General features: G+C 45.1%; 2 protein-coding genes across 5 annotated transcripts; both read right to left on the bottom strand.

Annotated features, from left to right (window-relative positions):
- Positions 1-836: 836 nt before the first annotated feature.
- FOLR2 (folate receptor beta) lies at positions 837-6,018 on the bottom strand. Of its 4 annotated transcripts, none has more exons than XM_077961287.1 (5): positions 5,873-6,018; positions 4,035-4,196; positions 1,722-1,910; positions 1,469-1,604; positions 837-1,310 (listed from the first exon to the last, which is right to left on the bottom strand). In XM_077961287.1, the coding sequence occupies exons 1-5, from the start codon at positions 5,897-5,899 to the stop codon at positions 1,018-1,020; spliced, it is 807 nt and encodes a 268-aa protein (XP_077817413.1). In that variant the 5' UTR covers positions 5,900-6,018; the 3' UTR covers positions 837-1,017. The 4 variants fall into 4 exon arrangements, with proteins under 4 accessions (XP_077817413.1, XP_077817415.1, XP_077817416.1 ...); XM_077961289.1 differs by having other exon boundaries at positions 4,035-4,208; positions 5,879-6,018; XM_077961290.1 differs by having other exon boundaries at positions 5,879-6,018.
- Positions 6,019-9,166: 3,148 nt separating this feature from the next.
- On the bottom strand, positions 9,167-10,316 carry LOC100430401 (heterogeneous nuclear ribonucleoprotein A1-like). The gene has a single exon (XM_015115142.3). It carries the CDS (start codon positions 10,259-10,261, stop codon positions 9,299-9,301), a length of 963 nt encoding a protein of 320 aa, XP_014970628.3. The 5' UTR covers positions 10,262-10,316; the 3' UTR covers positions 9,167-9,298.
- Between the last annotated feature and the right edge of the window lie 1,218 nt (positions 10,317-11,534).

Raw genomic sequence — 11,534 nt, 5'->3', positions numbered from 1 at the left:
TACCTGTGCCTCTCTGGGGACAGTTGTAGTAGGAGTGTGCAAACAAAGACTTATCCAAAGGGAAAGGGGTGTTGGGAGACCCAGAGATAACTCAGGCCCAGCCCCCGAGGGCCTTGCGAAGACATAGCAACCCCCTCAAGATAGGCATATCTACCAATCCTAGGAGGAGACAAAGGTGCCAGAGGCTCCTGACCCCAGGAAGCCCTTAAAGGTGTCTAACTCTTCCAGCCACACCTCAAGGACACCAAAGCGCTGGACCAGTTCCAGGCTGTTGAATATTCCACTCCAGGAACCCCCTAGACCGCCCTCTCCAATTGGCTCTGTTCTTCCTCTGAGAGTTCCAAGCCCCAACTCTGCTCCTTCAATGTGCATCACATTTTTTTCATCCCACTGGCAATCCGGAGCCTTTCCTGGACTCCCATTCCCAGCTTTTCTGTTAGAGCCGAGCACAGAGCCAGGCAGACAAGGGCTGGAGGACCAGGAGGCTGTTCGGAGACCAAGACAAAACAGCTCAGGACCTGGCTCCCACTTGGGGCAACAGGAGCAACAGGATCCCTGAAGACTATTAATGTGCAGACACCAGGCTCATGGGCTTTCTAGGCAACAGCTCCTCTATATTTCACAAGCCTGAGGGCAGGACTATTATCCTCTTTATACCTGGGAGGAAACAGAGGTTTAGAGCAGTGAAGCAAAGTGTTTCATTTTCACAAAGTAAGTAGCAGAGCTGGGATTCAAACACAAGTCTAGTTGCTCTAATTTGAAGGAATCCAGAAGCCATAGAATCTGTCTCCCACCCGCCCCCCCACAAACTCACAACCATAATAATTCCACAGACATGGATGTGTCAGTCTGTTTATTAGAAATGACTGTTGGCCCCACCATGGAGCAGTGACTGACCGGGTGACAGAGGGTTAGGTGACTTATAGAAGCATGCTTAGGACGCTGTCTTTTGTGGGAGCTGAGCTGAGCCCAGCCTGGTTATCCAAGCTGAGGGCAGGTAGTCTGGGAGAACTGAACTCAGCCAAGGAGCCAGAATTGCAGCATCAGGGCCAGGCTGAGCAGGAGACCCCCAATCCCATGAAGCATCTCGCCAGCATTTACATGCATGACTGCAGCATAGAACCTCGCCACTTCCTCATTGGGGTTGCCCTGGGCTGAGTCAAACCACATCTGGATGCAGCGGCCGCTCCCTCGGCTGTAGTTGCTGACCTTGTATGAGTGACTCCAGAGGCCCTCACAAAGGGCGACTGGAGTGGGGAAGTAGGACTCAAAGGTGAGGCAGAGGGCCCCAGCTGGGCACTTGTTAACTCCTTTAGGGAGAGACATGGTGGACACCGACATTCAGCCCCTGGGCCCAAAGCTCACTTCTTGCCACCCCCAGAAATCTTCACCCCACCCCAAATCCTGGAGGATCTTCCAAACCCCACCTCAATCTCCTTTTTCCTAACCCCACCTCAATCGCCCTCACCTGAGGTCCAGTCCCATCCTCTGTGCCAGTTACTCTTGCAGGTGTGGGAGGTGTGACAATCCTCCCACCAGCGCTGACAGTCCTCTTTGCATAAGGGCACATCCAGGAAGCGTTCTTTGCGCCAGCTCTGATTCACCTGGTTGGGAAGTGGGGAGGCAGGGCTCCACTCAGCCAGGGCTGCTGGCAGCCATCACCTTGAAGTGATGGAGGGGGATGGCAGTCTGCTGGGGTGGGTCGGGGGGAGACACGCTACCTGCCGGATCCAGGGCCCCAGGTTGGGTGAGCACTCATAGAGACAGGTGTCCTGGATAAAGTGGCGCTTGCAGGCGGGCTCCATCTTACCACAGTGGTCCCAGTTAAAGTTGTAGAGGCGAGAGGTGTCCTTGTGCAGCTCCTGGCTGGTGTTGGCCGTGCAGCAGGCATTCTTCTTCCAGGGACTGCACTGGGTGGGGAAGACACAGGACTAAGTGCCATACCCTCCTCCTCCTGCCACCTCCTGTCTCTCCCCCATTTGGTTCTTACTCCTCTGCCCTAAGCAGGTTGCCCTGGGAACACTGACTGTGATGGACCCTCTGTCCTAGGCCTCCAGGAACCCCTTTCTTGGAGGAAACACAATTACAACCATGTGATCAGGGGACTGTGGGAGCCCAGGGAAACCCTGTCTTGAAAGTAATAGCTATCATTTATGAGGCACGTAACACTTCATAAAAAGTTTTCACATACTCATTTAAAAATTATTGAGCACCTACTTTATGCCAGTCATGCTTATAGATGCTGGAAATACAGAAGAGAACAAATCAGACAGAAATATGTGTTCATGGAATTTTCATTCTGGTCAGAGGAGACAGACAGTAAGAAACTAAATATATATATGTATATATAGTATGTCAGGATATGATAAATGATATGGGAAAAGTTAGAGCAGGAAATGGTAATGTGGAATTGCTGAAATTTTAAATAGGTTAGGAAACGCCTCATTGATAGGTGACATTTTGAGCAAAGGAAGAGAGGGAGTGAGCCATGCAGTAATGGAGTTTGAATACATTTATTCTTCTTGGCATGTAGTAAGATCTGTGTCCCCAGTGGCTAGGCCAGTGCCAGACACATAGTAGGCCCATGAAAATATTTGCTGGAAAAAGTAAGCAAAAGCCAGGCTGGGCGTGGTGGCTCGTGGCTGTAATCCCAGCACTTTGGGAGGCCGAGGCAGGTTCCTAAGGTCAGGAGTTTGAGACCAACCTGGCCAACATGGTGAAACTTCATCTCTGGTAAAAATACAAAAAAATTAGCCAGGCATGGTGGCGGGTGCCTGTAGTCCCAGCTACTTGGGAGGCTGAGGCAGGAGAATCACTAGAACCCTGGAGGCAGAGGTTGCAGTGAGCTAAGATCACACCATTGCACTCCAGCCTGGGTGACAGAGTGAGACTCCTTCTCAAAAAAAAAAAAAAAAAAAAAGTAAGCAAAAGCCCTACTTTTTAAATCTATCTCTATCTTACATAGAGGCACATCATATTCTCACAAGATTATAATCTAGACTGGGTTTTCCAGGACTGCAAATACCATGAAATAGAAGGTTGTACTATGTGTTTTGTTCTACTAGAATTATTCACTATTTTAGAAAAGTATGACATCAACAGCAACATTGCTTATATTATAGTATCTTAGAATGTTTAAGTCACCAATAGAATATACCTGTATCAATCTTCATTTGTAGCTCCCCATTCATAATGATTTTATGACAAAAGCAAGCATGTGCTATTTCCTAATGCCTTCTAATATAGTCATACCAGAGAACTGACATATTGAAATACGTATTATTTTATTACAAGTTACTTTCTGTGTGTTTCTCCTTTATATTACAGAGCATTATGTTGATATTTGCAAAAATTATGCATATAAATAGGTTCTTTGAATTTCATTGCAGGATAGAAAAAATAATCTAAAAAAAAATCTGTAATAAAAGGGAGACATTGAATCTAATAGGGTTGCAATCCACTGGCATACATGTATATAGACTGTGTGAATGTCTAGCCCCTGTGCCTCAAATTACAGCCAGAAGGGCCTCCTGCTCTTCTCCCTTGGCACTCCATGGAACTGGCACTTAGTGAGGGTGGGAAAAGCCAGAGCTTCCCTAGTCTGTTGCCCACCAAAGGAGGAGCCTAACCCAGTCATATTCCTACCCCTCCACAGGGGCCATTCCTGTCCAGCTCCTTTGTGGGCCTATGTGCTTTTGTGAGCCTCATTTTCACTTACTTGTGTAATGTGGAGAATATCATCTACCTACATCAAAGAACCCCTGGGAATATGAAATTTTATACAAAAAACACATGACAATTGGCAGGTGCCCATCGAATGACGACTCAATATCATTGCCAACATGGTATCCACCTCTGGGGAGGGCCCCCCTAAAATCACCTCTCTACTCTTCCTACTCCACCTTCATCTTCTCCCACAGCAAAAATTCAGGGTGTAGAGGTATCTGACCCCTCAATCCCTCTCCCACCATCCTGACTTTCTCCTCCCTGTTAGAACCATCCCCCTCCTTAGCAGAGGCACACTCCAGCCATACTTGGTCATGCAGCTTGTCCTCAGGACCTGGCTTTGTCTTGTGGTGCTTGGCATCCATACAGACATTGAGGAGATCACTCCTGTCCTGGGCACTGCACATGGTGGCTACCCAGACCAGAAGCAGCAGAAGTGGCATCCATTTCCAGGCCATGTCTCTCTGTCCCTGCAGGGGGAGCTAGGGCAGGGAAACCAAATCCTGAGGGGAAAGGGCTCCAGGCTGGGAGCCCATTCACTTCCTGCCTCAGTCTCCCCATCCCTACAGTGGCAAATGAGGTCAGACCCTGTTCCTTCAATGCTGGGGCCCTGAAGCTCCCTGAGGCTAGGGTAGAGAGGGTTGACCAGGAGGACTCCCTCGCCCCCAGGCTTTAAGGGCTCAGGAGAACTGGCATTAGTGAGTTGAACCCTGGGGAAGTCTTCCCAATTTGGAGGAGATACTTTGTGCCCTCATCTTTTCTCTAGGCTTTATCTATGACAAGTAATTAAATTCTTCAGGCCTATGCCCTGCTTCCCTGAACAGAGCCAGGGACACATAATGTCTGTCCAGCAAGGGCTCTGTGGTTAGATGCTGGATCACCTGGGGTCTTGTGCCAGCTTAGAAACCAGGTTAGCCCTGGGGAAGGCAGTGACCCAGCTCTGCCGAGTTCTCAGATCAGCATGAGGATCAAGTGACAGAACCCACAGGATAGTGTTTGGTTAAATGATGCAGAAATGGAAAGAGCAGTGTTTTTAAGTAGTTTTGCTTCCTCAGATTTTTTCCTTCCCTTTTCTCTGAAAGCCATTTTCCTTTCCAGCCTCCTCAGCTGTCTCTGGGCTAATGCAGCAGACCTCACTTTACCTCTCAAAACACAAATGCAGATGAGAATGATATAGACTGGGGGCGGGGCAAGGTGAGGAGGGGGTGAGGAAAAGACTACATATTGAGTACAGTGTACGCTGCTCCGGTGGCGGGTGCACTAAAATCTCAGAAATCACCACTAAAGAACTTATCTATGTAACCAAAATCACCTGTGAAACGATAGAAGTTTAAAAAATTAAAAATAAATTTTTTAAAAATGCAGAGAGCCCCTTAGATCTGAGAGACAACATGAAAGTTTCCCGTGCTGGAGCAGCCCGACCAGCACTTGGTATCCTGGAAGGCACTCAACAACAGGAGCAGCCCTCACCTCCTCTGTTCATTGCTGCCCTTGTCCCCACCTCCAGCCGTTACAGAGCTGTTCCTTTGGGCTCCGTCACTACAGAGTGGGTAATGGAGACTGCTTCCTCTCCCTCTATGGTAAAGATCCCTCCAAAAACTTACTGCCCATGGCTCTACATTTAGTGTCAAGTCTTCCCTCTTCCAATTTCTTCCCCTTCAAGTTGCCTTCCCCACAGGAGCCAGCGTGATCTTACTAAAGAAAGATGTGGCCAGGCATGGTGGCTCATGCCTGTAATCCCAACACTTTGGGAGGCCGAGGCGGGCAGATCACGAGGTCAAGAGTTCGAGACCAGCCTGACCAACATGACGAAACCCCGTCTCTACTAAAAATACAAAAATTAGCCAGGCATGGTGGCAGGTGCCTGTAAACCCCACTACTCGGGAGGCTTAGGCAGGAGAGTCTCTTAAACCTGGAAGGCAGAGGTTGCAATGAGCCAAGATTGCACCACTGCATGCCAGCCTGGGTGACAGAGTGAGACTCCACCTCAAAAAATACAATACAATACAATACAATACAATACAATACAATACAATACAATACAATACAATACAATACAGAAAGAAAGGTGTATTCCTCCCCTCTGCACAAACCCTCCAAGTCTCTCCACTGCCCTTGTCAACCTTCCCTCCTTTGGGCATCTTACCTGAACCTCCATTGCTGCTGGGAGCATACACGGCTGTGTCTGAGTTGGCCTCTCTCTAAGTGGGTAATAGATCCAGGCCCCTAGGCTGTCCCCACAGCTTCTGTCTTCAGTACAGGGTAGACAATGCACTCTGGTAAGCACAGAGTGAAATCTCCCGACTTAGCTATTCTCCTTCCTCTCTTCCTTCCCTTCCAGGCCCCACCCCCTTCTAGGCTCCCTAAGTCTGTCCATTTAGTCATTCCTCTTTGCATTCATCTCCTTACTTGTTAATTTACTCATTCCAGCATTCACACATTCAACTTTCATCAAAATCTAGAGAATTGCTCATCACCAGGGGGCATCTGGATTTTGTAGGTACTCCAAGTGGTTCTTAGGATAAGGCCAGCTCGATGGAGATAAGGTCTGGTGGAGACGAACCCAGGCTTTAGGGTCAGGCCAATGGGAGCCAGTGAGAGCTCCATCTCTTGCACAACCTTGGGAAAAGTCACTGGACCTTACTGTGCTTCAGTTTGCTCACTAGAAAATTGTTCAGAATTGTATAGGGAAAAACCTGGCACATACTGAATAGGCTTAAGTGACAGCTATCGGGTTAATTTATGGGCAGCTAGGTGGACATAGGTAGAAGCTGAGGTATAGGCCGGGCACAGTGGCTCACGTCAGTAATCCCAGCACTTTGGGGGGCTGAGGCGGGCAGATCGCTTGAGGTCAGAAGTTCAAGACCACCCTGGCCAACATGGTAAAACCCTGTCTCTACTAAAAATACAAAAATTAGTGGGGCATGGTGCTGTGCGTGTGCCTGTAATCCCAGCTACTTGGGAGGCTGAGGCACAAGAATTGTTTGAACCCTGGAGGCAGAGGTTGCAGTGAGCTGAGATCATACCACTGTACTGCGGCCTGGGTGACAGAGTGAGACTTCATCTCAAATTAAAAAAAAAAAAAAAAGAAGAAGTTGAGGTATAGAAGTCAAGGGTTACAGAAAAATTAAAATTGTCTCAAATCTGTTAAACAGCAATATATTACCATCTGGCATTTCTGAAATCATAATTAAGCAATTTTCGATGGCCTTTTTAAAACTGTGGTAAAAACACACATGACATACAATGTGCCATCTTAACCATTTCTAACGGTACAGTTCAGCAATGTTAAATATATTCATACTGTTTGCAATCAATCTTGGAAACTTTTTCATCCTGCAAAACTGAGACTCTATATTCATTAAACAATTCCCCATTTTCCCTTTCCCCAGCCCCTGCCAACCACCATTCTACTTTCTGTCTCTGTGATGTGGACTACTGTACTATAAGTAAGTTCCTTGTCTAAGTGGAATCACCCAATATTTGTCTTTTTGTGACCGGCTTATTTCTCTAAGCATAATGTCCCTAAGATTTGTCCATATTGTGAGGCGTATCAGAATTTAATTCCTTTTTAAGGCTGGGTAATATTTCATTATATGTATGTACCACATTTTCTTTATTTATTCATCTATCAATGGACCTTTGGGTTGCTTCCACTTCTTGGCTATCATGAAGAATACTGCTATGAAAATGGGCATCTAAATATGTCTTTAAGACCTTTCTTTCAATTCTTTTTGGTACATATTCAGAAGTGAAATTGCTGGATTATATAGTAATTCTATATTTAATTTTTGAACAGCTGCCTCACTGTTTTCCATAGTGGCCACACCATTTTACATTTCCATCAGCAGTGCACAAAGGTTCCAATTTCTCCACATCCTCACCAACACTTATTTTCTGTTTTGGGAGTTTTGGGTTTATAGTAGCCATTATATTGAGTGTGAGGTGATATCTCATTATGACTTTGATTTACATTTCTCTAATGATTACTGATATTGAGCATCTTTTCCCATGCTTGTTAGCCATTTGTATATTTTCTTTGGAGAAATGTCTATTCAAGTCCTTTGCCTATTTTTAAAAGTGGGTTTTCTTTTTGTTGAGTTGTAGTACTCTTTTATGTATTCTGGATTCACCCTTTATCAGGTATATGATTTGCAAATATTTTCTCCCATTCTGTATGTTGCCTGTTGATTATCCTTTGATGGACAGAAGTTTTTAATTTTGATGTAGTCCAGTTACCTATTTTTATTTTTGTTTCCTGTGCTATTGGTGTCATATTCAATAACTCATTGTCTAATTCAATGTCGTGAAACTCTTTGCCTAGGTTTTCTTCAAAGGCTTTCATCATTTTTGCTTTTATGTTTATTTAAGTCATGGATCTATTTTGAGTTGCTTTTAATATTGTATAAAAATGTGTTTATACAAATGTATTACACCTGTGTAAAGCTGTAAGATAAAGGTCCAACTTTTTTTTTTTTTTTTTTTGCATATGAATATCCAGTTGTGTCCCAGCACCATTTGTTGAAGACTATTCTTTTCCCCATGTTTTAATACCCTTGTCAAAAACCTGGACTCTCAGTTCGATTCCACTGATGTATGTCTCTCCTTATGCCACTACCATGCTGTCTTGATTATTGTAGATTTGTAGCAAGTTGTGAAAGTGAAAAGTGTTATTTCTTCAATTTTTTTCTTTTTCAAGATTGCTTTGGCTATTTTGGATCTCTTTCATGTCCATATGAATTTTAGAATCAGGTTGTCAATTTATTTTTTTTGTTTGTTTTTGAGACGGCCTCTCACTCTGTCGCCCAGGTTGGAGTGCAGTGGCGAGATCTCAGCTCACTGCAAGCTCCGCCTTCTGCATTCCCGTCATTCCCCTGCTTCAGCCTCTCGAGTGGCTGGGACTACAGGTACCCACCACCTCGCCTGGCTAGTTTTTTTGTATTTTTTAGTAGAGACGGGGTTTCACCGTGTTAGCCAGGATGGTCTCCATCTCCTGGCCTCGTGATCCGCCCGTCTCGGCCTCCCAAAGTGCTGGAATTACAGGCTTGAGCCACCGCGCCCGGCCCAGGTTGTCAATTTCTACAAAAAAGACAGCTGGGATTTTTGACAGGTCTTGAGTTGAATCTGTAGATCAGTTTGGGGGAGTATTGCCATGTTAACAATATTAGGTATTCTGACTGATGAATACGATATTTGTTTCTATGTATTTAGGTTTTTAATGTCTTTCAACAATTTTTTTTTTAAAGACATTTATTCAGTGTCACGATCAGACTATTACATTTAGCAATCAACAGCATGGGTGCAAAAAACAAAAATCTACATTAAAATCCTTTGTTGGAATGCTTTACACTTTCCACAGAACAGAAACTAAAATAACCTGTTATACAATTAGTCACAAATACAGTCCTCAAGTTTTTTGCCCATACACATGAGTGTTTGTCTAAAACATGTCTTCTTTGTAGCAGCTAGGCCCTGCCACCACTGTGCTTGGCTGAGTTCACAAATCTGTTGTAACCTGTAGCTTCCCTGTCACTTCTCTGGCTCTCCTCTCCTGCTAAGCTTTGTTTCCTAATTAAAATCTTCTGCCACTGCCATAGCTACTGCTGCTGCTGGAACCGCCATAGCCAACTTGGTTTTGTGGTTTTGCAAAGTATTGGCCTCCACCGCCATAGGGGCCAGAGCTTCTGCCTCCAAAATTTCCTCCCTTCATGGGTCCAAAATTTGAAGACTGATTGTTGCAATTGCCAAAATCATTGTAGCTTCCACCACCTCCAAAATTGCTTCCATCATTACCAAATCCATTATAGCCATCCCCACTGCCACCATATCCACCACCACCATGGCTGCCACCAAAGCCACCACGACCACTGAAGTTTCTTCCACGACTGAAGTTGTCATTCCCACCGAAACCACCTCCACGACCGCCACCAAAGTTTCCAGAACCACTTCGACCTCTTTGGCTGGATGAAGCACTAGCCATCTCTTGCTTTGACAGGGCTTTCCTAACTTCACAGTTGTGGCCATTCACAGTATGGTATTTCTGAATGACAGTCTTATCCACGGAGTCATGGTCGTCAAAGGTTACAAAGGCAAAGCCCCTTTTCTTGCCACTGCCTCGGTCAGTCATGATTTCAATCACTTCAATTTTCCCATACTGGTCAAAATAATCTCTTAGGTGATGTTCTTCTGTGTCTTCTTTAATGCTGCCAACAAATGTCTTTTTCACAGTGAAGTGGGCACCTGGTCTTTGAGAATCTTCTCTTGAGACAGCTCTCTTTGGTTCCACAACTCTTCCGTCCACCTTGTGTGGCCTTGCATTTATAGCTGCATCCACCTCCTCCACAGTGGTATATGTGACAAACCCAAAGCCCCTGGAACGCTTGGTGTTTGGATCTCTCATTACCACACAGTCCGTGAGTGTTCCCCATTGCTCAAAATGGCTCCTCAGGCTCTCATCAGTTGTTTCAAAGCTCATCCCTCGAATGAAGAGCTTCCTCAGCTGTTCGGGTTCTTTAGGAGACTCTGACTTAGACATGATGGCAGGGAGAAGAGAGACTTTCACATGCTTCTTCGGCGGCGTCCACAGGCAGTCAACAATATTTTATAGTTACAAGTCTATTACTTGTAACTTTTACTTTTGTTAAACTTATTCCTACATATTTTATTCTTTTTATACTATTATGAATGGAATCATATTCTTAAATTCATTTTCACAATTGTTCACTGCTAGTGTATAAAAATACAATTGATTTTTGTATTTTCTTTTTTTTTTTTTTTGAGTGAGGCAGAGTCTGGCTCTCTTGCCCAGCCTGGAGTGCAGTGTCCGGATCTCAGCTCACTGCAAGCTCTGCCTCCTGGGTTCATGCCATTCTCCTGCCTCAGCCTCCCAAGTAGCTGGGACTACAGGCGCCCGCCACCTCGCCCGGCTAGTTTTTTGTATTTTTTAGTAGAGACGGGGTTTCACTGTGTTAGCCAGGATGGTCTCGATCTCCTGACCTCGTGATCCGCCCGTCTCGGCCTCCCAAAGTGCTGGGATTACAGGCTTGAGCCACCGCGCCCGGCAATTTTTGTATTTTCATCTGGTATCCTGAAACTTGTTGAATTCATTTAGTGGTAGTGATATGGTTTTTATGAATTCCTCAGAATTTTCTGTGTACAATATCATATCATCTATGAATAAAAATAGTTTCACTTCTTGCTTTCCAATTTGGATACCTTTTATTTCTTTCTTCTTGAACAATAGCCCTAGCTACAACCTTCAGTACAATGTTAAATAGACACGGTGAGAGTACATATCCCTTTCTTATTCCTGATCTTAGGGTGAAAACCTTTCACCATTGAATACGATGTTATGTGTTTTTTTCAGAGATGCTCTTCATTGGGTTTTGGGTTGAGTTCTCTTCTACTTCTAGTTTGTTCAGCGTTTGTTTAATCATTAAAGGATATTGAATTTTGTCAAACAAGATTTTCTTCACTAATAGAGATGATCACGTGGTTTTTGTCCTTTATTCTAATAATATGGTGAACATCAATTGATTCTTGGATGCTAAACCAACTTCCATTCCTGAAATAAATCCTGCTTGGTAATAGTATATACTTTTGGCCGGGCGCGGTGGCTCACGCCTGTAATCCCAGCACTTTGGGAGGCCAAGACGGGCGGATCACGAGGTCAGGAGATCGAGACCATCCTGGCTAACACGGTGAAACCCCGTCTCTACTAAAAAGTACAAAAAACTAGCCGGGCGAGGTGGCGAGCGCCTGTAGTCCCAGCTACTCGGGAGGCTGAGGCGGGAGAATGGCGTAAACCC

Source organism: Macaca mulatta, chromosome 14, assembly GCF_049350105.2.
Source record: "Macaca mulatta isolate MMU2019108-1 chromosome 14, T2T-MMU8v2.0, whole genome shotgun sequence".
Classification (NCBI taxonomy): domain Eukaryota; kingdom Metazoa; phylum Chordata; class Mammalia; order Primates; family Cercopithecidae; genus Macaca; species Macaca mulatta.
The sequence above is the reverse complement of the archived record's forward strand: the minus strand, read 5'-3'. Positions and strand labels throughout refer to the sequence as shown.